At 45.3% G+C, this 21,606-nt stretch overlaps 1 protein-coding gene across 1 annotated transcript in view; it reads left to right on the top strand.

The window, feature by feature from the left end:
- BRINP1 (BMP/retinoic acid inducible neural specific 1) overlaps nt 1-21,606 on the top strand; it is an 87,033-nt gene that overhangs the window by 45,624 nt on the left and 19,803 nt on the right. The window contains exons 3-4 of the mRNA XM_042052335.1: nt 14,908-15,098; nt 20,508-20,677. Of these exons, the coding sequence (XP_041908269.1) occupies nt 14,908-15,098; nt 20,508-20,677 (361 nt within the window). The remainder of the gene's footprint in view (nt 1-14,907; nt 15,099-20,507; nt 20,678-21,606) is intronic.

Below are 21,606 nucleotides of genomic sequence, written 5' to 3'. Positions count from 1 at the left end.
TGTCTAGTTGTTTCTCCAGAGGTAAAACTTTCTTTTTCTCCTTGGCCTTTTTCTGAGGACACCTTCCCTGTTTTAGGGAATGTTTTTGCCAAGCAACTGACAGAATGCGAGTCTGCATGTTTAGTTCTCCCCAAGAGAGAGGCTGAGGGGAGGAAGGTTGAATGCCACTAGTCACACCCTCTGTGCATGACTGGGAGGTGAACAGGGAATGGAGCTGGGAGGAACATGGGAAAACCATGGCTAAAAGGGATGGTTACCTCCATTTCTGGGCCATATGCAACTCCAGGGGTGTCTTCTGGCTGAACTCACAGTATGCCATTTGTTTGGCTCACATGGAAGGTGGTGGAAGGACAGAGTGGCTTTAGCACCTGGTATCTTAACCCAAGGAACACGGCACTAAGAGGACCCACCAGGGTCACAGCTTCCCACCTCCCACTCTTCCATTTGAAGAACTGAAGTCTTAAACCTCTGGGATGCCGGGGGTGCTCTCTTTGCAGTCAGCATCTCTCAGGTCTTGACTGCTCCCAGAACCCAAGGAATAACCAAAATCCTAAACAATAATTTTCTCTGGTTCTAGCACAGGCTGTTGGACTCTATACAGGTGCAAATGAACAGCAGCTCTAAGCTGGGACTATCTAGAGGAAAGCCCGAGAGATTTTTAACAGCAGTGGGAACTGTTGCAGTCATTTAATATGAAGCTATTCTGTGTTTAAAACATTTATTTGTGGCAGATGGCATGGATCTGACCAGGAGAATTGCAACAGCTAATTATTAACAGTTATCCCACCCATCCCACCCCCAGTATAACCCACAGCTGACCAAGGGGCTCTTGTTTTGTCCCCTGCAAGCACCACAACTGCACTGCAGCTCGGTCCCTGTCACCTTGGTCTCCGACTCTGCCTGTCATGCTCTGCACTCCCGCCGCAGTGAGCCACAGATATAATCTATGGAACACAGATATGATTTTATAATAAGTTTTCTATGCAGCCAGGATAAAATGCCAAACAGAATCAGAAAACAATCAGTCAGTGAAACTCTGCCCCAGCGATGAGTGTGCTGCTGGGCACGGTCCAGTGCCCAGGAAGATTGAGGTTTTAAATACAGGTTCCACATGCCCATCCAGAGATGGGGATAAGTGGGGCAAGGAGAGACAGGCAGGGGAGGTGGGACTACCCCGTGCATCTCCTGTTGGGAATAAGTTAAACCAGGAGCAGTATCAGAGCTGCACAAAGACACCTCAGTACGGGGTTGCTTCTCCCTATCCTGTCTCCCTGCAGTTGGGATTTGGCAGCAGCTGGGGTTTAGCCGTGGCAGTGGAAGGAGCAGGGACAGGCAGGGCTGATGCAGGGACAGATCTCAGTGAGATAAACATGTGCTTGTTGTGGAGGCCTCTGGGTGCTGCTCTTGCACAGAGGTGGATAATTTATTCCTCCCACAGTTTTAGGAGCCCTCCATTAGGTTTTCAGGTTGGGTTAAGTTTACATCAGGTTCTATGTCCTACCACAGAATATGGTGTGTAGGACCCTATGTCTGTCCTGCTCTGCATGCTGAAGGAGCTGCAGAGAGAAAAACAGAAAGGATGTCTGGGAATCATGAGGAGGGAAAGGAACTCCACCAAAAGGCAGGAGAAGGGGGAAAGCTGGATGCCTCAGTGTAGAGGGAAGTGCTGAAATGCATCCCACTGGCTGGAGCATCACTCAGCTGCTCTGAGGGTTTATCCTAATCCAGGGAGGGCAGAGCTGTATCCCAGGGATAATGACCTAGACCAGGGCAAGGAAGCAGCTGTTCTGTCCCCCTTCCTCCTAGCACTTGCTCAGGCACTGGGGATTGTGTGGTTTCCAGTCAGTAAGAGAAAAGATCAGGACCCGCTCTCTATTAGACTGCAAAGATACTGCTTTTTATTTTCTGTTCCTCCAGTATTTGTAAGAGTTGGGGGATTCACATTAGCTTTTTTCCTGTCTTCTTTAAGCACTCCAGGCTTGAGTCATATAATTGTATAACTCACAACTTCCATTTAAAAAATAAGAATAGGCTGTCTTTTAGGATTGCAGAGGAAAGCCAGAAAATACAAGTCTTTAAATCTCAAAACACAGAAGGCAAATAAAAAGCATTGCAGATATGGTTGTTTTGCTCGGTAGATAAATATATACATATGCATATGCTTCTAAATTCTGGGGTCCAATTCATTCTTTGGGAGCAGAGGCTCAGATGTGCAATAGCACATAATCCCTAACTCAGGTGTGTGTGTATCTTGAATTAGAATAGGAGCTGATAATTTAACTTTGCCCCATCCTCCCCTCCTAAAATAGCCATGACGGGAGGTTTTTCATGGAATCCCAGAATGGTTTGGGTTGGAAGAGCCCTTAAATATCACTCAGTTCCAATCCTCTGCCACAGGCAGGGACACCTTGGGGTCTCTCCTCAGCTTTTCTGCAGCATCTGATGCCCTCAGACTGAATGTTCATCCTCAGAAGGATCCTGTCTTTTAACTCAACACAAACCAAGAAGTCTGCTGTGAAAGAGAGCAGCACAAGAGAGAGGGAAGAACCAACCCTCCAGGAGTTCCCAGCCAGACTCCCCTACATGGGAGATGATAAGTGCTAGGGGTGTGCATCTGATCCCTCTCACTTTTGGTATCGATCAGGTCCAACACCCTCCCTGTGGTATGACTCCACTCACTCCACTGCTTGCACATGGCTTTTGTGTCCTCCATAAAGGGCTGAGATTTGGGAGTCTGTGCAGTGGTGATTTTTAATAGACATATTTCTGACAGGACGTAAGGGAATGGCCTCAAGTTGCACCAGGGGAGGTTTTAGGTATTAGGAATTGTGGAACAACAGGCATTGGAGGGGCTGCTCAGGAAAGTGTTGGAGTCACCATCCCTGGAAGGGTTCAAAAACTGTGTGGATATGGCACTTAAGGACATGGTTTAATGGTGAATGTGCTGGTGGTGCTGGTTGATTGTTGGACTGGATGATCTTGGAGATCTTTACCAAGTTTAATGATTTAGTGATTCTGGCCCTTTTTCTGTTCTCTGTAGCTGCTGTGGGGTTGTGTTTGCACAACCTGAGTGAGGTGTGGAGGCAGAGATGAACTGAGCCCTGGGCAGGCAAAACAGGGCAGCAACTTCAGCCATGACCCCACCATCTACTTTAGTCCTTGCTGGTGAAATACTTTGACCTGTCTACATCTGTATGAATTTTCTTCATGGTTGTGCTATATTCTTGATCTTTTCCTTGGAAAAGTTGTTCATCTCCTGCTGCTTTAGCTTCTCCATCTACAGTGACACATTTGCTTAAAGGTGCTTTGAGATCCACATATCAAAGTCACAAATAACAGCTAAAGAAAACATGACTCATGATAGGGAAATTGCCAAGCATGTGCCTGAATAACCAAGTGCCTCAGAGCTTCACAAACAGATCCCAGGAAACAAAAGCATTTGCATTCACAAGTCCCTGTTCGTTGGCTAGGACAGGACAAAAATAAAGCTTTTTCTTTATGAAGTGTTGCATAAAAAGCATGGTTATCTTTTCATTGCAGGCCACTTTGCAGCATGCAAAGAGATTGCCTTTCTTCATGAGTTTGTGAATTTTTATTTTATTGCAGTCTTTTTATTTCCTCCATCAAAACATGCCTGAGTTTGAAATGGCATGACTAGGAATGAAAATTAAATACATCAAAACTGATTTTTGTAGAAATGAGATTTTGGAGCAACCAGGGAATATTCAAGGCTTTCTCACAGCTTGTGTTCAGTTTTTTTGCTAAAGAGGGATGTAGTCTGAGGAAATGGGTCACCTTTTTCTTAGAGAAAATTTCTTCAGTTTTACTGTAATTCTGAAATGTCGTAGGCTTTTGGGAACTTTTTTTCTTTTTTAATCTTGAGCAAAGCACAAATGTCTCTGATTATGTATGACTCAAATTTTGCTGCAGCAATACTCTGCAGCCTAATTTTTTTTTTAGCCCTTAACCTCTTATCTTATGCTACTTGCTAGTAATTTCAGACCCAGTCACCATCTGAATCCTATACTGAGAGGGGACATCCTCTGCATACAGCCACTGTGGATATTCCTGCTTGCTGGATGCCACTGCTTGAAAAGCAACCCTTGGCCAGTGGCCTGAGTGGAACAGCACAGCTTGGAAACCAAAGGGATGTGGAGCCCCAGCTCTGAGGGTGAAGGCACAGAATTGAGTGTCCTGAGGAATCATGAGGAAGAACCACTGTTTTCTCCTAAACCAACTTGGAGGAAATAATGTCCCAATACTATGGAAATTAGGTGGCAAGGATCAAAGTGGGAGGGAAGTGTGTCTTTGTTTTACTATTTTAACACAGTTTTTGTTCACTTGCTCTCTCCTACTTCTGCTGTGTACTCACAGAAGCTTCCTGCAAGATCCCTTGCAATGGCTCAGATGATAGAGGATATGAGTCCTTATCCCATCCCCTGTGCCATTCTGAGGCTGGTGGCCATCTGTTGGATCTGGGGGTGCCTTTGCAAGCAGGCAGCGCTTAGTCTGCCTGTCCTGTTGCACCCCTGAAAGTTGTCTTCCCTGCATATCCTCTCATGCAGTGTGGAGGACACCCTTCCATCTGAAGGATGGCCGGGAAGGGGCTGGACCCTCCTCACTTCCTTTAACCTGGACAAAAACCCCTTGGCTGCTCTGCAGCAAAGGATCCCTGGTGGGAACAGGTGGCTTTGCCAATTGGTTGCCTTTAGGCATCCCATCCACCCACCAGCTCCTGCCTTGAGTGCTCAGTGGTGTCTCCATCAGCTGAGGATGACTCAGGGCCGAGGCTTGGGCGACAGGGGACAGTTTCCCATCACTGCCTGCTCTGCCCACAAGCCTGGCAGCTGTGCCCAGGTGGCTCTGCCAGGACCGCCTAGAGGACTCAGCTGGGTAGAGGAGGCAGGAGCAGCTTTGTATTTAAACATCATCTTTTGGGTTTTTTTCCCTCTTAAATCAGTGATTTTGAGCCTTTGCCAAGTGAGGAGCACGACTGACCGGAGGAGGTGTGATGGCTCCATTTTCTAACAACAGTTCGAGTTCTGAAACATGGCTGCATGCTGTGTTGGAGAAAATTTTGTACCTTTTTTTGAGAAAAAGGGCAATCAAGGCTAAATTCCTGATATTGCTTTCCAAGTATTGACAAATGCTGTGCTGAAGCTGCCGGCGGTGCAGCAGTCAGGTACCCTTGCTTGCAACGTGAGGAATTAAGGTTCAAGGCGACATTTCTCAGTTTTTTCATCTGAGCAAGCTGTGAATCATGATAAGTACAGAGCAAAGTTTGGGGCTGTGGTGTCACAGGCTGAGGTTATCAGCTTGCTACAGCTAAAATTAGGAAAAAAAGCCTGTGGTCAACATACACCTCTATCTTCAGGAAATGAAGCAAGTGCAATTTAATGAAATGATTTGTTCCAAACTGTGTTCTTGTTCCAGCCTTTGATTGGTGCCATTGTGCTCCTAGGAGCACTGGCAGGCTCTGAATCCACATGGTGAATTTTGGGGCAGGGTAGGCACCGCTTGCTGACAGGGTCCATGGGGTAACAAGGGCTCACCAGGACTTAACATGGGCCAGTCGCCCCTGGGTGATTCGTTATCTGCTCTATAAATGAAACTCTCCCTGCCTGTCTTCCCTTGCAAACTTGGTTACAAAAGCAACAGATTTAAATATTCTCATGTACTACTTAGCCACAAGAGGAGGGACTTCATCAAGGCTGTAATCCTCTTATCTACTAGAGTCCCAAAAAACACATCAATGTGAAAAGGTCTAGTTTATTGGGTGTTTTTTTGTGGATTTATTGTTTATTTTGGGGTTTGGGGTTTTTTGTTGGGTTATTTTTGTGTGTTGTGTTTGTTTTGTTGGGTTGGTTGGTTTGTTTTGTTTGGCTTTTTCTTTGTTTTGTTGGGGTTATTTGTAGTTTTTTCTTGTTTCCCACCCCCAAACCAATTGCTACAGCACAAGACTGAATAGTTTGGGGCTTTTTTCTGTCTATGTCACATGTTCCTATACAGCCTTATTTGTCTCAACATCCTGTGTCTTGGCTTCCCTTCCAACCTGTTTTGGCTGATGTCTGCCCTCGTCCCCCTGGATTAGGATTGTGTGCTGAGCAAAGGAGTGTCCAAGGAGGGAATTGAAAGAAGTGTGGAGAAGAGAACCTACAATCATGTCAGCTATCCCACCCTTCCTCAAGAATACCTAAAATTCCTTAAATGACTCAGATGTTTCCACCCATTGCTTCAAAAGTGTTGTTTGAAAGCTTCTTCTTGGCAGCTCCTTGACATTCCAGGATCAACTTGATTGGGAATTCTGGGTCAAACTCCTAGAAACAAAAATCCAGAAGACCCTGCTATGAAAAATAATACCTGTGTCATTGTATTTGTAACCAGAGACCTCAAAATGCCTGATTCACAGATGAGTTTCTCTAGGCTATATCAGGTATTTTAGTGGGAGAGCTGTTCTGGCTGCATCTTCCGTGATTTTTTATCCGAATTCACAGTGAAGGACTGGGTGTCTCTGTGTTGTCCATCCCAGTGCTGGAGCACAGGACCCCACAGCCTGTTGGAACAGCCTGTTGGAAGCTTCCTCAGTAGCTTAATAAACCATGTCTGATCTGGGTGAGCTTTCAGGGAGAAAACAGCACCAGAGCAGAACATTTGCTATTGTTAATAATGTTTGTTAAGCTATGGTGGTGTGAACAATGCTGGGAGCTCTTGGAGAGATGTCACTCCTGCTTCCAGCAGCTCTCATCAACCCTGATGGAAATTATAGTGGCTTAGAAGTGCCGTCAGCTGAGGTGATGTTAACAATCATGGGCACCACTCACCATCACTCGTCTGCTGGGTGGCCAAGGATGACGGAGGCTGGTGTTGGGAAGGGTCTCTCCAGTGCTCTAGGTGTGGGATTTTTGCAAGGAGATCTGCACAAATAACATTACAGGGGGAGCTGGGGGAATAAATGTCCACAAGCTGTTAACACTGGAACTGATGGGTGAGATGGAAGGGCATTGCTGCAGCTGGCTCTGCTGGGATGTGGGAACAGATCCATAGAGGACTGATGAAGGCAGCTGTGTTGAAGTAGTTCAGAAGTTACTGTGTGTTATTGAGGATGCAGAAACCCATGACCTGGACGTGATGCCAAGCAGGTGAAAGGGTAGAAACTTACTCTGCCATGTTTTCATGTTTTGGATTTGAAGTCAGGGTTAAGAACCACAGCCACATCCTGGCCATGATCACATTTAATAATAAGCAAACTTAATAATGATTAAATTTGATGACCTGTCTTTTAACTTGTTCTTACCTATGCTGAATCACTCTGCCTTGAGTCTCTAGTAATAAATTTATTCCAGCTTTTTTCTAAACAAATTGATCTTTTGGGCACCCAACCATTACATGTTTCTTCCTAAGAGACCCAAATGCAGGCCTATCCTGAGAGAAAACACAAGACTTGGAATCATGTTTGTCTGACTGGATTTTAATTCAGTGCTGGAACAACCTGTTTACCAAGGGGCTTTCAAAGTCACATGAAATCCCTCTAACTCTGAAATAATTTTATTTCTTTTTGATTCTTGCAATCATCATGTTGTTCTGGACCTATTTTTTACCTCCATCTCTCTCTCTTTCTCCAAAAAAAAAACCCTCAGAGTTTTCAACTGTGGAACAATTTAATATCTTTAAAAAAATGATTAGAGAGATGAAAACAAAACTCTGGAGCAGGCTGAACTGCTTGCCCAAAAAAGGGGGGGTGTTTGAGGTTTCAGACCCCTCAGCCAACACCAAGCACATGGCCAAAGGACAGACCAAGGGGAAAAGCAACAGGAGATTCTTCCTTTGTCCTTTGGAGCCAGGTGGAGGAGGAAGTAGTCCAACAGCATTGCTTAATTTCTGCCATAGGACTCTGCTGAATGATTCAAACACCGATTGTCCTCTCCTTGGTTCAGTCCTATCCAGGTAAATGCCCTTATAGCAATAAACCTGCTGCAGACAGCACAGCATTTATCAATAGATCGTCAATTTATTTACCTCATTCACCTGCCAGCTGTCATAAGTGAGCCTGTCTGCTTGCCTGGTTGTTATGCAAAATGCTGTTGGACTTTCAGCTTAAGTGATTCTTTTTTCATACTTTTCTGGAATTAAATTTTTAGATTTTTTTTTTTCTTTTTTTCATGGCAGAGATTCAGCCTCTGTCTAATTTGGAACTAGTTTAAATCTACAGACTGGAGGTTTTTTAAATAGATTAGGCGGGATGAGTGCCAAACCCTCACAGGAAACTAATTCTTGTAGGTCCTTTGAAAAGCTCAGCTTTGAAAAGAGTGACTTCTTCATGCTGGCCTAGATAGGGAAGAGGCCAAGCTGCAGAGGAAAGTGCTAAAAGAATATTGCACTGCTCAGCCTGGGGCTGTCTGGCATTTTGAGGGCACAGGCTGGAAATGAAACATCACTGACCCCACCATAATCACAGATACCCCACAAAGACTTGTATAAACCCTGATCTGGCAGAACAAGATAGCATTATAATGCTGTTGTCGTGCTCAGACCCTGTCCCTTGGCATTGTTTGCAGAATCCAGGGCTCACAGGAACCAGGAAGAGCCATCATCCTGAGGACTGGAGATAACCAGGACTTTGTGCAGCCAGTGGGTGGGACAATTGGGCTGAAAAAAGGAATGGCAAAGCAAAACAAAACCCCCAAACCAACAGCTCTGTTGTAGGAGCATCTGGAAGGATTCTGGAAGATTTAGGGGTAACACAGAACTTGTTTCTTACCCAGACAAGGCCTAAAATCTCTCTGGTTTGCTTCACACTAGTGACAGTTACTAATAGTTGTCTTCAGCATATACAGACATGTCCAAAAATGTCTGTCTTAATGACGGTGAGGTGCTTGAAGGAAAACAGGGGCAGGGACACCAAAATCCCAGGGAACATCTCTCTGACATCAGGGAGTTCTGGTGTCATCACAGTCAATTATGTGGGCAATATGCCAAGGAGAGGGCATGAAATAATGTTTGTGTCCTGCTGTTACTGAAGAGTGTGTTGCCTTCAGGAAGGCTCATCACCTTTGGGAGCAGCTGGTGACTTTCAAGATAAATTTTATAAGAGAAGTAAAGAGCCATTGAGCAGAAAGGAGCTGGTGCCTTTTCCTTGCCCAGTTCCCAGGGAGGGGTGACGCTGCTCCTGTTTGGGTGTGCACTGGGTGGGCTGTACTGGCTGCCCTGAAGGATGTGCCTCCAGCACCAGGAGGGGTTGGGGTGCTCTACTTATGCTTTGTTCAGTGTCTTCCTTCTCTGCTATTTTTTTTTCCTTTTTAAAACTGTGTCTGTCTTGATCATTATTTGATGCATTTCATTTCTTTTTTGTTTCAAGCACCAGGCTCCAAGGTCTGTGCTGAACTTGTTTCCTCACTTACATGCTTTGGTTGTCTTGGCCATTTGAAGATGGGGAATTTAATTTGCTCTGATGGACTCTCTCCCTCAGACTTCCCTCCCTGGGTAGAGATGCTCCCACCCTTGGATCCTGCTGTCCTCTGTGATGGTGCAGAGTGGGGTCTACATGATGTTCCTATTCCAGGCTCTTGACTTTTCCTCCCTCTTCAGCAGTTTTTTCCCTGTTTTTCTGTTTCCCTAGAGGGGTCATAGTGCTAATGAGCACTGAGACATTCCTAGTGGCTCCTTCTGCCCCTGACATGCTGGCCTTGATGGAAGCTCATTAATGCAGGCTTGAAGGGGCAGTATTTTCTCATCCTCAGCCCTATTCAAATAAAGTGTGTCCCCTTGCTGTTACAGGGAGAAAAGCCTTTACTAGGTGTATGTGCCTCCCTGAGGCAGTACTTCACCCCTCATCCCTCTTCCCTCTCACCTCCCTTCCCCCTTCAGCACCTCCTACCCCTTTCAGCCCTAAAGAAAGTCCTCTGGATTTTCTCCAGAGGGCAGCTGTCCTGTGCTGGCCTGGAAGGTATTTCCTGGCACACCCCAAATTCCCTTGGGCTCTCAGCCCTGCTGAGCCAGAGCACCAGCAAGTGCCTCTCCCCCACTACTTAGACCTTGGGTCAGAGTGTGTCCTTATCCCATCTCTGCCTCAGGGATACTGACTCTTCCTTCTCCTTGCTAAGAGGTTTCTCACCTTAGAGGTATCTTTCCAAAGCCATTCAAAGCTTCCCTGCTGGCAGAAGTTCAGGTCCTTGCTTGGAATTTCCCCTGAGGGTCAGAAGACTGTACTAATCCCAACTGTACCAATCCTAGCTGTACCATAGGGTGCCCCCTAATCCTGGTCAAGTCTTTGCAACTTCTTTACCTGGAAAGTAAGTGATGCACAGGGCAGTATTTCTCTTTTTAAATGCCTCAATACCTGTAGAGGCCTCACCTCTGTGTCTCAGGTGGTGGCACACAGACTGGTGGCTCTGAGAACCAGAATGAAAGGTAGCCCAGAATGGTTTTGTGAGGAAAGGTTTCAGCACCCATTATCCATGAATCCAAGGCCTTGGTAAATCCTCCCAAGATTCACAGATGGAAGGATTCAGTGGTGACAAACAGACAAGAGTATTGTTTACTTAACCCAGCATCCTGAATTAATTTTGGCTGATTTTCTGCTTCTGCAGAAAATGCAATTGAATCTAGAGTTGAAAGCTAATCGAAAACCTGTTCTTGGAGGTGTTTCTTCAGAGGCTTCAGGAGTTCCAGGCTGGAACATTCCCTAAGGCCGAATCTATGCTGTTCCCTGCAAATATAATTTTTTTTTTATGACCTCAATAATTCTAAATGATTTCAGTAGCCATATCTATTAATGTGAAGTCTATTTTCCAAAATTGTACCTTAGTCTTGGCCTCAGGTGCATCTTGCAGCAGAGGGTTCTGTAGGTTGCTTGGAAAATTGCTGGAATTAGAGGTTTGCTTTCCATGTAAAATATTGGAATTCAGTGAGCCAAGTTTAAAATGTATCTTTTGGACATTAAACAGGAAGCTTAACAAGACCATATCATTTGCTTGACCATTGAGGTTGGAACAGATGATCCCACTGGTGTTCCCTTCCAAACTTAACCCTTCTTGGATTCCAATCCCAACGAGTCAACAGCATACAAAGAAATAAAAGAGCCAAATGCTATGCAAAACCTATAAAAAAGCTTGAAACATATCACTAAGTAAATTCAAATAATGCATAACTTAGAGGGAATTGCAACTGGTTCATGGATATTCTATGAGCAGAAGATAAACATCTAAGTTAGTTGCATAAATTATTCATCATAACATATTTGCTCAGCTTTTCTCATCAGCTGGGAAAGCCACACATCCAAGCACAGGAGGAGTACAGCAGAACTGGGCTTTCACCTCCCTGATGTGCCCTGGGAGCAGGAAGCCCTGGGGAGAGATGGCATCAATAACAATTGATGGTGGGAAGAGTTTCCTTCACTGCCATACTTTAGAGGTGAATCCTGCTCAGGGCTCATCTGCTACATGAATAGGGACTGGGATTGTCCCTTCGAAGCAGGAAAGGCTGAGGTTATGACAGTGATTTCTTTTAAACTCCTGCTTTTGCCTCCTGCTAGTGGTGTCATGAGGTGATGTTGGACCTGGTGTAAAAAATGAACCCACTTTCCCTTTGGACACATTATTTATCAAAATTTCATCCTCCTTTCCTGCCTTCTCCTGCCTTCATTGTCCATTGCTTCCCAGTTTGCCCTGTCCATCTCCACACCCTGAATGGTGACACTCCCAGGGTCTGGGTGTTGATATATCATAGAATCCTGGAATGGTTTGAGTTGGAAAGGACCTTAAAGACCATCTTGTCCCACCCCCTGCCATGGGCAGGGACACCTTCCACTATCCCAGGTTGCTCCAAGTCCTGTCCAAACTAGCCTTGGACACTTCCAGGGATGCGGGGGCAGCCACAGCTTCCCTGAAGGAGAATATGGATCAGTACCTGACCAGTTGCATGTTTCAAATCTATGGTCTTTGCTGCTAAATTATCTATTACTAAGCAGCAAAACCAAATTGTCTGTACTTTATTGGGAACATGAAACATTCCCTCAGCCCTTTCTGAAAACATGCTGGCTCTGGAGTGCTCTGGTCCCTCCTGACTTTATGGATACTGCAGGAAGCAGGAATCCGAATGTGGGCTTGAGTTTTATAGGAAGCAATAATTGTCTGTTTGGAGAGGAAGCACAGATGGCATTCTTTCTATGCTTGCTAGTTATGATCTTTCTGATGGGAACGGGGGCATGTCTATTTATTATAAAACCTTGCCTGTCTTTAAGCATCCAGCTCTGCCCCTTCCCATGCAGTGCAACTGCTGAAGGGACCATTCCTTCCTCAAAGGGGATTTCCTTGTGTAGCGAGGTCTGGGATTGAAACTCTAATCTGGAATGATTAGAGAAACCTCCCTGTAGTGTCAGAGAGAAACTATTTGTCTTTACTTTTAAAGTTTTATCTATCATTAAAATCAACTTTTACACAATTCTGGAACAGCAGATAACACCCTCTGCTCCATAAAGGGGATACACTGGTGATGTATTTGTTATCTGCAGACAACTTGGGAGCCAATGATCTGTTTCAGTCACTCTTTGTGTTAAGAACCTGTTGTATGGGGGGGGGGGGGTTGCCTTTAGACTGAGGTTTTTCTAGGAAAGATGGATTGGAAGATTGGAAGGTTTGACACTAATGACTCTTGTAACATAGTAAGAGGTGTGTTTTGTTTTGGCATTTTGACTTGGCTTGTGAAAGCAAGGAACTACAGAGGGGGCATTAGCTCAGGTATAAGGAGATATTTTGAAATAAATAGTTGGCACTTTGCTATTTTGATGAATGTAACTGCTGCCAGGCAGCGTGTAGTGTTGTGAAGGGGCACAATCCAAATAAATACCTGCATAATTACATTTAGTCAAATAACCTGACACACATTGAGTGGACTGAGTATAGAATCAACCTGGGCAGAAAAGATCTGGTTTGTGATCCTGGCCTTGCAACTGAGTCTCCTAAATCTGCCTGTGAGTCAGGGTCTCTGCCAGCCGGGTGGGGTTGTTGTGCTGGGTGGACACACCGTGATGGGACATGCTGCCTCAGTGCCAGGTGTTGTCATTCCTGGTTTGGACTGGGTGTTATGGATTTTTCCATACCAGCCAGAGTAACAGATTTGACCCCAGGATCCTTCTGGGAATGCCAAGTCTGCCGGAAGGTTTCCAATTAGTCTTTCCTGGATTACAATTTGAGCTGGGTGCCTCCAGAGAGGACCCCGATCCCAATTCATGCCTCAGAATTATACCTGTACCATCTAATCACCCAATCCTCAAATCCAGCCCCAAATCCCTGATTCTGATCAGTGGTCCCTTAACTTATTGTTTCAACTGGTCGCTGGGCTGGCCTTCTTCTGAAATGACTTCATTCTCTTGGAATAGTCTCCTTGGTCCTTATCTTCATTCCACTTGTATCTGCTGAATTTAGCTTGTTCCTTGTTAGCAGCATTAATTTTCTCAAAGAAGTTTATCCTTGGTCAGTTCTTGCATGTGAAGGCTTCCTCTGCTTTAGCTGCTACTGCTGAGCCACACTAACGCTAAGCAACACTATTCCCAGAGAATGTTATTAAATGTCTTCTGTAACACTGGGATAAAGTTAAATTTTTTCCAGGCTGGTATGGGGCTGTGTTTTGGATTTTGCTGGACACAGTGCTGATAGCACAGGGGTGTTGCTGAGCAGAGCTTACACAGGTCAGGGCTTTTCTGCCTCTCATCCCACCCCACCAGTGACTCAGCTGGAAGTGGGGAATGGATTCCTTGTTTTGTTTTGCTTGCCCGTGCAGCTTTTCCTTTATCTGCCAAACTGTTTATCTCAACTCATGAGTTCTCTCACTTTCACCCTTCAGACTCTCTTCCCCTTTGGGAGGAGTGTGTGGCTGCATGGGGCTGAGTTGCCAGCTGGGGTTAAACCACAACACCTATAATCTAAATAAAATGTTTGTCCTAAATCCAAGTTACTGGAATAAGCGAATGAAAAGTGACAGAGAAGCCTGAGTTGATGGTCTGGGAGACAGCTTAAGATAGAGCAGGTGCATCGTAGGAGAATGGGTACAAATAATATCCTCTCCTTTAAGGAAGGCTTTGCTCAATATTTTTCGAAAGACATTAATAGGTTTCTCATTTTTCAGGTGCTCAGCTGGTGATGTTTCAGAGGCTTGATTTTTAGATTGCAGGTGTGCAAGCTTTTCTCTAGGCATTTCCCTCTGTCGTTTCAAAATGGATACCTGCAATAAAGCACTGCTTTTGCAAACAGTAACTTTATTTTTTTTCTCTGTTGCTCTGAGTTTAAAAGCATGGATTTGAGAATCACTTTGGTTTTTTTTTTCTAAAACACAAACAAAACCTCTGCTTTCATCCTGGACTCTGCTGATACCTGAATCCATCCTTTTACATGGTTTGTCTCAAAAATTGTTTTCCAAAATGCTCTTTTGCCATACTCCTGAAGATGAAGATGTTTGGAGAAAATGTATTTTCTCCAGCTTTGCTTTGCAAAAGTGTGCCAGGAAGACCTGTGGGCAGTTTGGGCTAGATCTGTGGTTTAGACCTGCTGACAGAGACCAGAATTTGCTGTTTTATGGAGAAGTGCAAGACCCCAAAATGTGGGAGGGTGAAAGGATCAGCCTGCTTTTGTTTTAGGGAAGTCCAGCTCTCTGCCAGACACCTCTGATGACTCCAAGGGCACCTCCTTACCAGCCTGATCCTCATAGTGTATCGTTACTGTGCAATAATGTCTCGCTTTTCCTCTTCTCCTCCCCTTGCCGTCTGTCCAGCCTTGTGGTCTCACGTGTGTATCCATGTAGGAGTGTCCAACAGGATTGGCCCCGTCTCCATCCTCCTTTCCTGCTCCCAGTGATTCTCCCTGCCCCTCCAGACTCGGAGGCTCACCCCTGTTGTGTTCCTGTGTTGTGGCATAGGGAGTTTGCCCGTTGGAAGGTGAGGAACACAGCCATCGAGCGGAGGGACCTGCTCCACAACCCACTGCCCCTGATGCCTGAGTTCCAGAGGAGCATCCGCCTTCTGGGCAGGAGACCCACCACACAGCAGTTCATTGACACCATCATCAAAAAGTACGGCACCCACCTCCTCATCTCTGCCACCCTGGGAGGTAGGTGGCAACCTGGGTTGTTTTCTGATGAGGGGGGTTGTGGGGAGTTGGTGAAGGCACTGGGCAGTGCTGGAAATGTGTCCAGTTTGGCATGGAGTTCCTGGAGTGAGTCCAGCAGAGGCTATGGCAGGGGTGATGGGACTGGGGCATCTGTTACGAGGGAAAACTGAGGGAGTTGGGGCTGTTCAGTCTCAAGAAGAGATGACTGAAAGGAGACCTTGTTAATGAGTGTAATTATCTAAACGGGGGTGCCTAGAGCATGGACCAGGCTCATCTTGGTGGTGCCAGCCACAAGAACAAGAGGAACAGGCAGAAACTGATGCCCAGGAAGTTCCACCTGAACTTGAGGAAGAATTTCTTTCTTGGGAGCATTGGAACAGATTGCCCAGAGAGGGTGTGGATTCTCCCTCACAGAAGATATTCCAGAACCAACTGGATGCAGTCCTGTGCCATGTGCTCTGGGATGACCCTGCCAAAGCAGGGAGGCTGGACCAAATACTCCACTGTGGTCCTTTGCAATCTGAATATCCCTGTGGCTCTGAAACCATGGTGGTGCAGTGGGGGCACAGGCCAGGCTGCAGCTCCCCCTCCCAAAGCCCAGCTGTGTACCCAGAGTCTGAAGAACCTTCACAAAGGAATTCAGAGTGTGAGGTGGGAGTTCAGCCCCTGTGCTACGTGTGCCCCTGTGCTGCTCTGACCACCATGTGTGTCAGGAGAAACACGTCCCTCAGCTGGGGGACTGTCCTGCCAGCCCTGCACCACTGCCCTCAGCCTCACAACAGAATGTGTTCATCCCTCTTTTTTTACAGGATGAAAACAAACACAGGGGGAAAAATATCCTTTCTTGCTGGAACTGGAGGAATTTTAAAGAGCTCCAGGAAAAGGGAGATCAAAGAGTTGGGCAGGGAGCGTGAGCAGAGGGGAAGAGATGGTCAGAAGGCTGAATGCATTACCATGGATCAGACTTCTGCAAAAACAGCAGATCAGTAAAATTCAAAATGTGTATGCAAGGGCTGCAGAGAGGTCTGTGTGTGCACAGAATGTGTCAGGGATGACATCAGGGAGAGCCCTGGAGGGCCATGAACTCCTGAGCAGGCGATGCTGGTGGTGCTGCAGGAACATTTTGAGTAGTAACTGTTGAACACCGGAGGGGTGAAAATCAGCAGCTCCTATTGTTATTTGCTCCTGGTTCTTTTTTCCCCCTCAGTATTATTTTCACAATTCTTTTCCCCCTTTGGGGTGGGGCTTTCTTTCATTTAAATGTTCTTCTTCCAAGAACTACTTTCTTCCAAGAACTACTACTACTACTATCTGTGAGAAGGATTCTGCAGTGTTAAAGGCTCAATTTTACTTCAGAATTTGTTATTGTTGCTCCTTCTAATGTACCTCACCTCAAGCCTTGCCACATTGCCATGTTTGTAGTGAACTTTGAGGAATTTCTGGCCATCTGTCTGTTCCCAGAGCATTCTGCAGACACTGGGATGAGATTAGATGTGTACGTATGATTCATGCACAAATTAGGTGGTAGGTGAATTGGCACAGTTCCCCTGAAGTCAAATGGCCTTTGGTGTGGTAATGTCCTTCAAAGATCCTTGGGCTGCTCTTCAGTCCAGGCACCCGAACAAGTCCATTCCATCAGCAAGAAGTGTGAGAGAAAGGGGGTTTCCAAGCATTGAAGAGCACAAGTGATTGCTTTCATCAGGCCTTAATGAAGTCTGAGTAAAGATATACTGCTTTTTTTTTTTGAGGAACTCAGTTTTCAGGATGATGTTTTACAGAGCCCAAGAGAGCCAAGGAAAGTGAGATTATTTTTTTTGGTGGGTTTACTTTTTCTCCATTGACATTCCTCTTTTTCTTGCCACTCACATCCGTGGAAATTAGAAATAGGAAAGACCTTTGATGGTAAAATATATTTTTAATTTTGCCTGGGTGAGGTTGTAAATTATTCACAGGGACTTGTTTCTTCTCCTGATTTTACAACACAACAACTTTAAATATGCAGAGACTTGTAATGAGAACTGGTGTTAGAGGGGAGAGCTAAACACTCCACCAGCCTCAAGCATGGTGAGCAATGGCAGGGAGAAAAGGAGGATTTATCTTGGCAATGGCAGTCCCAGGGAAAATGTAGATGGAGCTGGGCATGCATTATGCACGGAAGACACGCTCTAATCATAGTCTGTGGGCTAAACAAGAGCTCTGGGATATAAAAGCAGAGTGTCCTGGCACACTGGCTCTCCCAGGAGCTGGTGTCTCCTCAGCAGAGCTACAAGCAGTTCTGCCCTGGGTTACAGTTGTTTGTAGTTCAGCCTGGTGTCTGAGGAGGTGGCAGACGAGTGACAAACACACAGGAAATTGTCTGGCTTTGAAACGCCAGCTGCTGCACGGGCCCCAGGAGGGTGGGAGATAGAGCAGCACCTGAACACAGCAATTTCCACACCTGGCCACAGGAGGAACAGCTCTGGTGCCTTTCAACCTACAGAGCAGCCAGGTCCCCTGAGAGCCCAGTAAAAACCCAGGTCTGCTCCAGTGTGGTTCTGACAAAGGCATTGGTGAAGGGTCACTTTGAGGGCATCCTTGCTCTGGGATGGAGTTGAGAGCCAATTTTCAGGAAAAGCCCTCAAGGAAAAACAACTTTGAACATAGCATTCATTTAATAAAGGAGAAATTAAGACTTAATAATGCAGCAAAGTTCTGTTAACCTCTCTTGATCCAAGAGTTGCTTTCCCGTGTGCCCCCTCCATGGGGATGCTGTGCTTTTCCAGCTCTGCACAGAGCTACACAAAATAGGTTTCCAGCAGCAGTGTCCCTGCTCAGCACCTCTCAATCCTAGGGACAGCACTGATCCTTCAGGAAAAAGCATCATCGCTCATGGATTTTAATTCTCTCTTCCTTTGGAGGAAAAAATGACAGCTTTTGTGGGGAAATCACTGATCCCTACTGTCCCAGAGCACAGATTTCTCTTCTCTGTTGTGTTTCTTAGTGCCTGGTTTGTGTTGTGTAAGGATCAAATCCAATAGGAGATCTGCTGGTGATTTGACACCAGTGCTGCTGCCTGATGTGATTCCACCCAGGCTTCCTGCCTGCCCTCTGGCCAAGGCATTCCAGCCTCATTCCTCTAGTGAAAACGAGCTAGTCTGGAATGAAAAAGTCCTAATTTTTGTGCCTTGGCTATTAATATAAGGCATGATATTTTTCCAGAAAAAGTTGGTTTTTTCCAATTATTGGTGGAATTGATAAAGAGTTGATGGCTGTGAATCACAGTTAAGGGGAGAATTATCCCAGGTGTTCCTTCTCCTGCCACAGCCTCACAAAATGGTGGTGAAGCATCATTTCTCATTTCTCTCTACTGCATCTCCTTGCAGTTAAATGCCTCTGTTACATGAGAGATCCAAAACTTCTGGCTCAAAATACACTTTCACACTGATCCAACCTCTTCAGTGGCAAATGAGTTGACTCATGAAAACTGACAAAGTTTTTTCAAATCCTCCTGAAAAACACAAAGAGATGAAACTTGAAAAGGCACTGAGAGTGGTCGGTGCAGTGACCACTGTTCCTCACACTAACCACAGACATTTTATTACCTGTATCTTGCGGGCTGTTTGTTGTATTCACCTGTTGTGTCTCATCAGATACAGGGGGTTAAATCCCCTGGAAGATGGATTAACTTTGTTTGTGTGGACAGAGCCTGATGTGGCAGAGCCTTGATCCCTGCCAAGGTCTCCTCACAAGTTCAACACACGATAATGGTAACGGTCAGAAAGGAAATCAAAGCAATTGTTTTTGTGAGAGGTAACAATGATGATATTGTTACTACCACAGCTTTGATCGTGGTCAAAGGCCAGTCTGTTATTTTTAACAAAATATTAAAGACAAAGTTTTACATGCCAAACTTCTCCACTTGGGTCCTGTGAAGCCAATTAAAAGATTTCAACTGATCAATTCTTTTGATGAAAAGTACCTTCTTTCCACAAAAAAAAAATGTCCATTTTTCATCTCAAAGCCAAAGGCTGAATCCTCAACACAACTATTGCTTGAAAAACTGAAATCTAATAAAAATATTTTGATTTTCATCCAGAATATTTTCGGTTTGTTTTCAGGCATTTGGCTTTCAGATAAAAGCTGGAAAATTTCCAGGGAAAGTGAGGGGGAGCGCTTACTGTGATTTTGGCTTATTTTTTTCAGATATGCAATAAAAGAAGTAATTTGGATGAATTAAACTATTTCAGCTAACAAGATTTTTAAAGAAAAATAAGTTCTTGTTCTCTTAAAAAAAAAATTATGCAAAGATGATGAAGACCAAAATATTTTTTGATCTTGAAAGTGGTGGTACGTATTTTTTGGACCATGCTATCACTGCCAGAGGCAGTGAATTCATCAGTGGTTCATCTATCAAATAAGAAGAAGCACCATTCTTCTCATTAGGAGAGTTATGCAGAAATGGCACATTCCTCCCATAGTTGTGTCTGCTCTTCATTTATTAAAATCCAAGTTTCACATGTTAAGGATGCAGGATGGCATTCCACCTTTTTAGATCTCTGACAGTGCCAATCTTATGTTAAGAATGACCTGGATTTTAACATGCCTCACCCAGCACAAATTGAACTGTTAGGTAAATATGCCTTCTCGGCTTCATGTCCTTTTCAGATATGTTTTGTTACATTCAGGTCTCTGCTGATGTTTATCAGTTCTTAACTGCTTCACTCCCAGATCTTCTGGGTTAGCATTTCAAAATCGCCTGCTTTTGTCCCGTATCTAGTACAGTATTTTCACTCTCCACTTATATTCCCTGAATGAGACTCTGGGAGAGGAAAGAAGGCAATAAGGGTGGTTCGTTTAAATTAAATTTCTTATTTACTCTTTCCTCTGATTACTTCTCTTCACTCATCCCCTTTCCCTTCCCCTTTTGCAAGGCCACTGGAAGCTGAAGAGGCCCAACTAACATTTGTTTGTCCACTGTACCTACCCACACACTGTATTCTTTTTGCAGTTTTCCTTCTAGCAATCAGGTCACACAGAGACTTGCATAAAGTGGGATCTTGTCCTGTCAGGTGTGCATCATTCTAGAGGCACTACCCACAGAGAGAATGTTCCTCGAGTGGGACAGATGGGCTGAATCCTCTCCAGCAGTTGTGTCAAAGCTCTGCTGGCTAAAAAATATCCAAAATGTTGTCTACTCAATTCAGTGGAGCTGATTTACTTGTCTGGTGGACATAGCCTTGCTGTCTGGATAGAGGAGGAGGCTTCTCTACATCCCCCTGGGGTCCTGGTGCTGGCGAGGAAGGGCAAATTCCTCCAAGAGTGCTTTAGGTGTCGGACTTTTCTTTCTCTAGGTGCAGTAGATGACACCACTTGCTCCTGTTAGGATGGCCCTACCTGGCAGCCTGAAATCTCCTTTTCTTTCTGCTGCAGGAGAGGAGGCCTTAACCATGTACATGGACAAAAGCCGCCTCGACAGAAAGTCAGGAAACGCCACCCAGAGCGTTGAAGCTTTACACCAGCTCGCGTCCTCCTACTTTGTAGATCGTGATGGCACCATGAGGAGACTCCATGAGATCCAGATCTCTACCGGAGCAATTAAGGTACCACATACTGCCTTAGGAAGTGGCAAAAGATTGTGTGTCTATACGGATTCTCCAGGGATTTGGGGCAGGACTTTGCTGGTCTGATATCTTTGGTCACAAGTTGTTTTGTTCCCAGGGTTAGTTTTTCTCTTATTCAATTGAAGAATTGATTTTCCCAGGGCCACAAATGTCTGGAAAGAGGTGGGCATTCAGTGTGGTGGTTGTGTAGGATAGGAGACTTTCACTAAATTTGACAGGGACTTCTGGAAGGGAGAGAGGGAGCAGAGGACCCAGATCATTTATGGAGGTTGGAAGGGAAAGGCAGGTCTGTGAAATGAACAACCCTGTGCCACCTAGGAGTATTTGTCTCCTGGGGGTGTAAGGCTGCAAAACATCTCTCAGCTGAATTTGCTACAAGAAAAGGTGAAAAACTCAGTGTGGCATTACTGAGGCATCTGGAATGAAACGGACTGAGAGACAGCTTGGGGGGTTGCAGCAGGAAGAAAGGGAAGCTGCTCAGAGAATACAAAATAGGGAAAATGGCTCTGCAAAGGCTGCCTTCTCTGAAAGCAATCATCCTACACTGGGCAGGGATTTTATTGTTGCTGAGTTCACTCCAGGGAAGGTGATGTAGATGGAGTCGTCATTGTTAGCCATTTCTGAAGGGTTTCAGCTCTCATTACTGTTCTGTGCTGTCTCATGGCTGAGTCTGTTCCCTTCTGGATGGGAGATTGTGTTGAGATACTGAACCAGTGACAGCAGATAATCACCTGTGGTGAATTCCAGAAGGGCAGCTCTCCTCCATGGCTGGAAACCAACAGCAGCAGCACTGCAGGTCATCTGTGCCTCCATCCATCCTCAGCACAGGGCTGGCGTTCACATCTGTTGTGGGAGCACCAGGCACCGCTGTGGGCTGGCAATCCATCTCTGTTTCTTGCTTTGCAATA

Source organism: Corvus kubaryi, unplaced genomic scaffold, assembly GCF_017639235.1.
Source record: "Corvus kubaryi isolate FWS band 111438036 unplaced genomic scaffold, C.kubaryi_AGA036_p1.0 78, whole genome shotgun sequence".
Classification (NCBI taxonomy): domain Eukaryota; kingdom Metazoa; phylum Chordata; class Aves; order Passeriformes; family Corvidae; genus Corvus; species Corvus kubaryi.
Note: the sequence above shows the minus strand (reverse complement) of the source record. Positions and strands in the feature narration are given on the sequence as shown.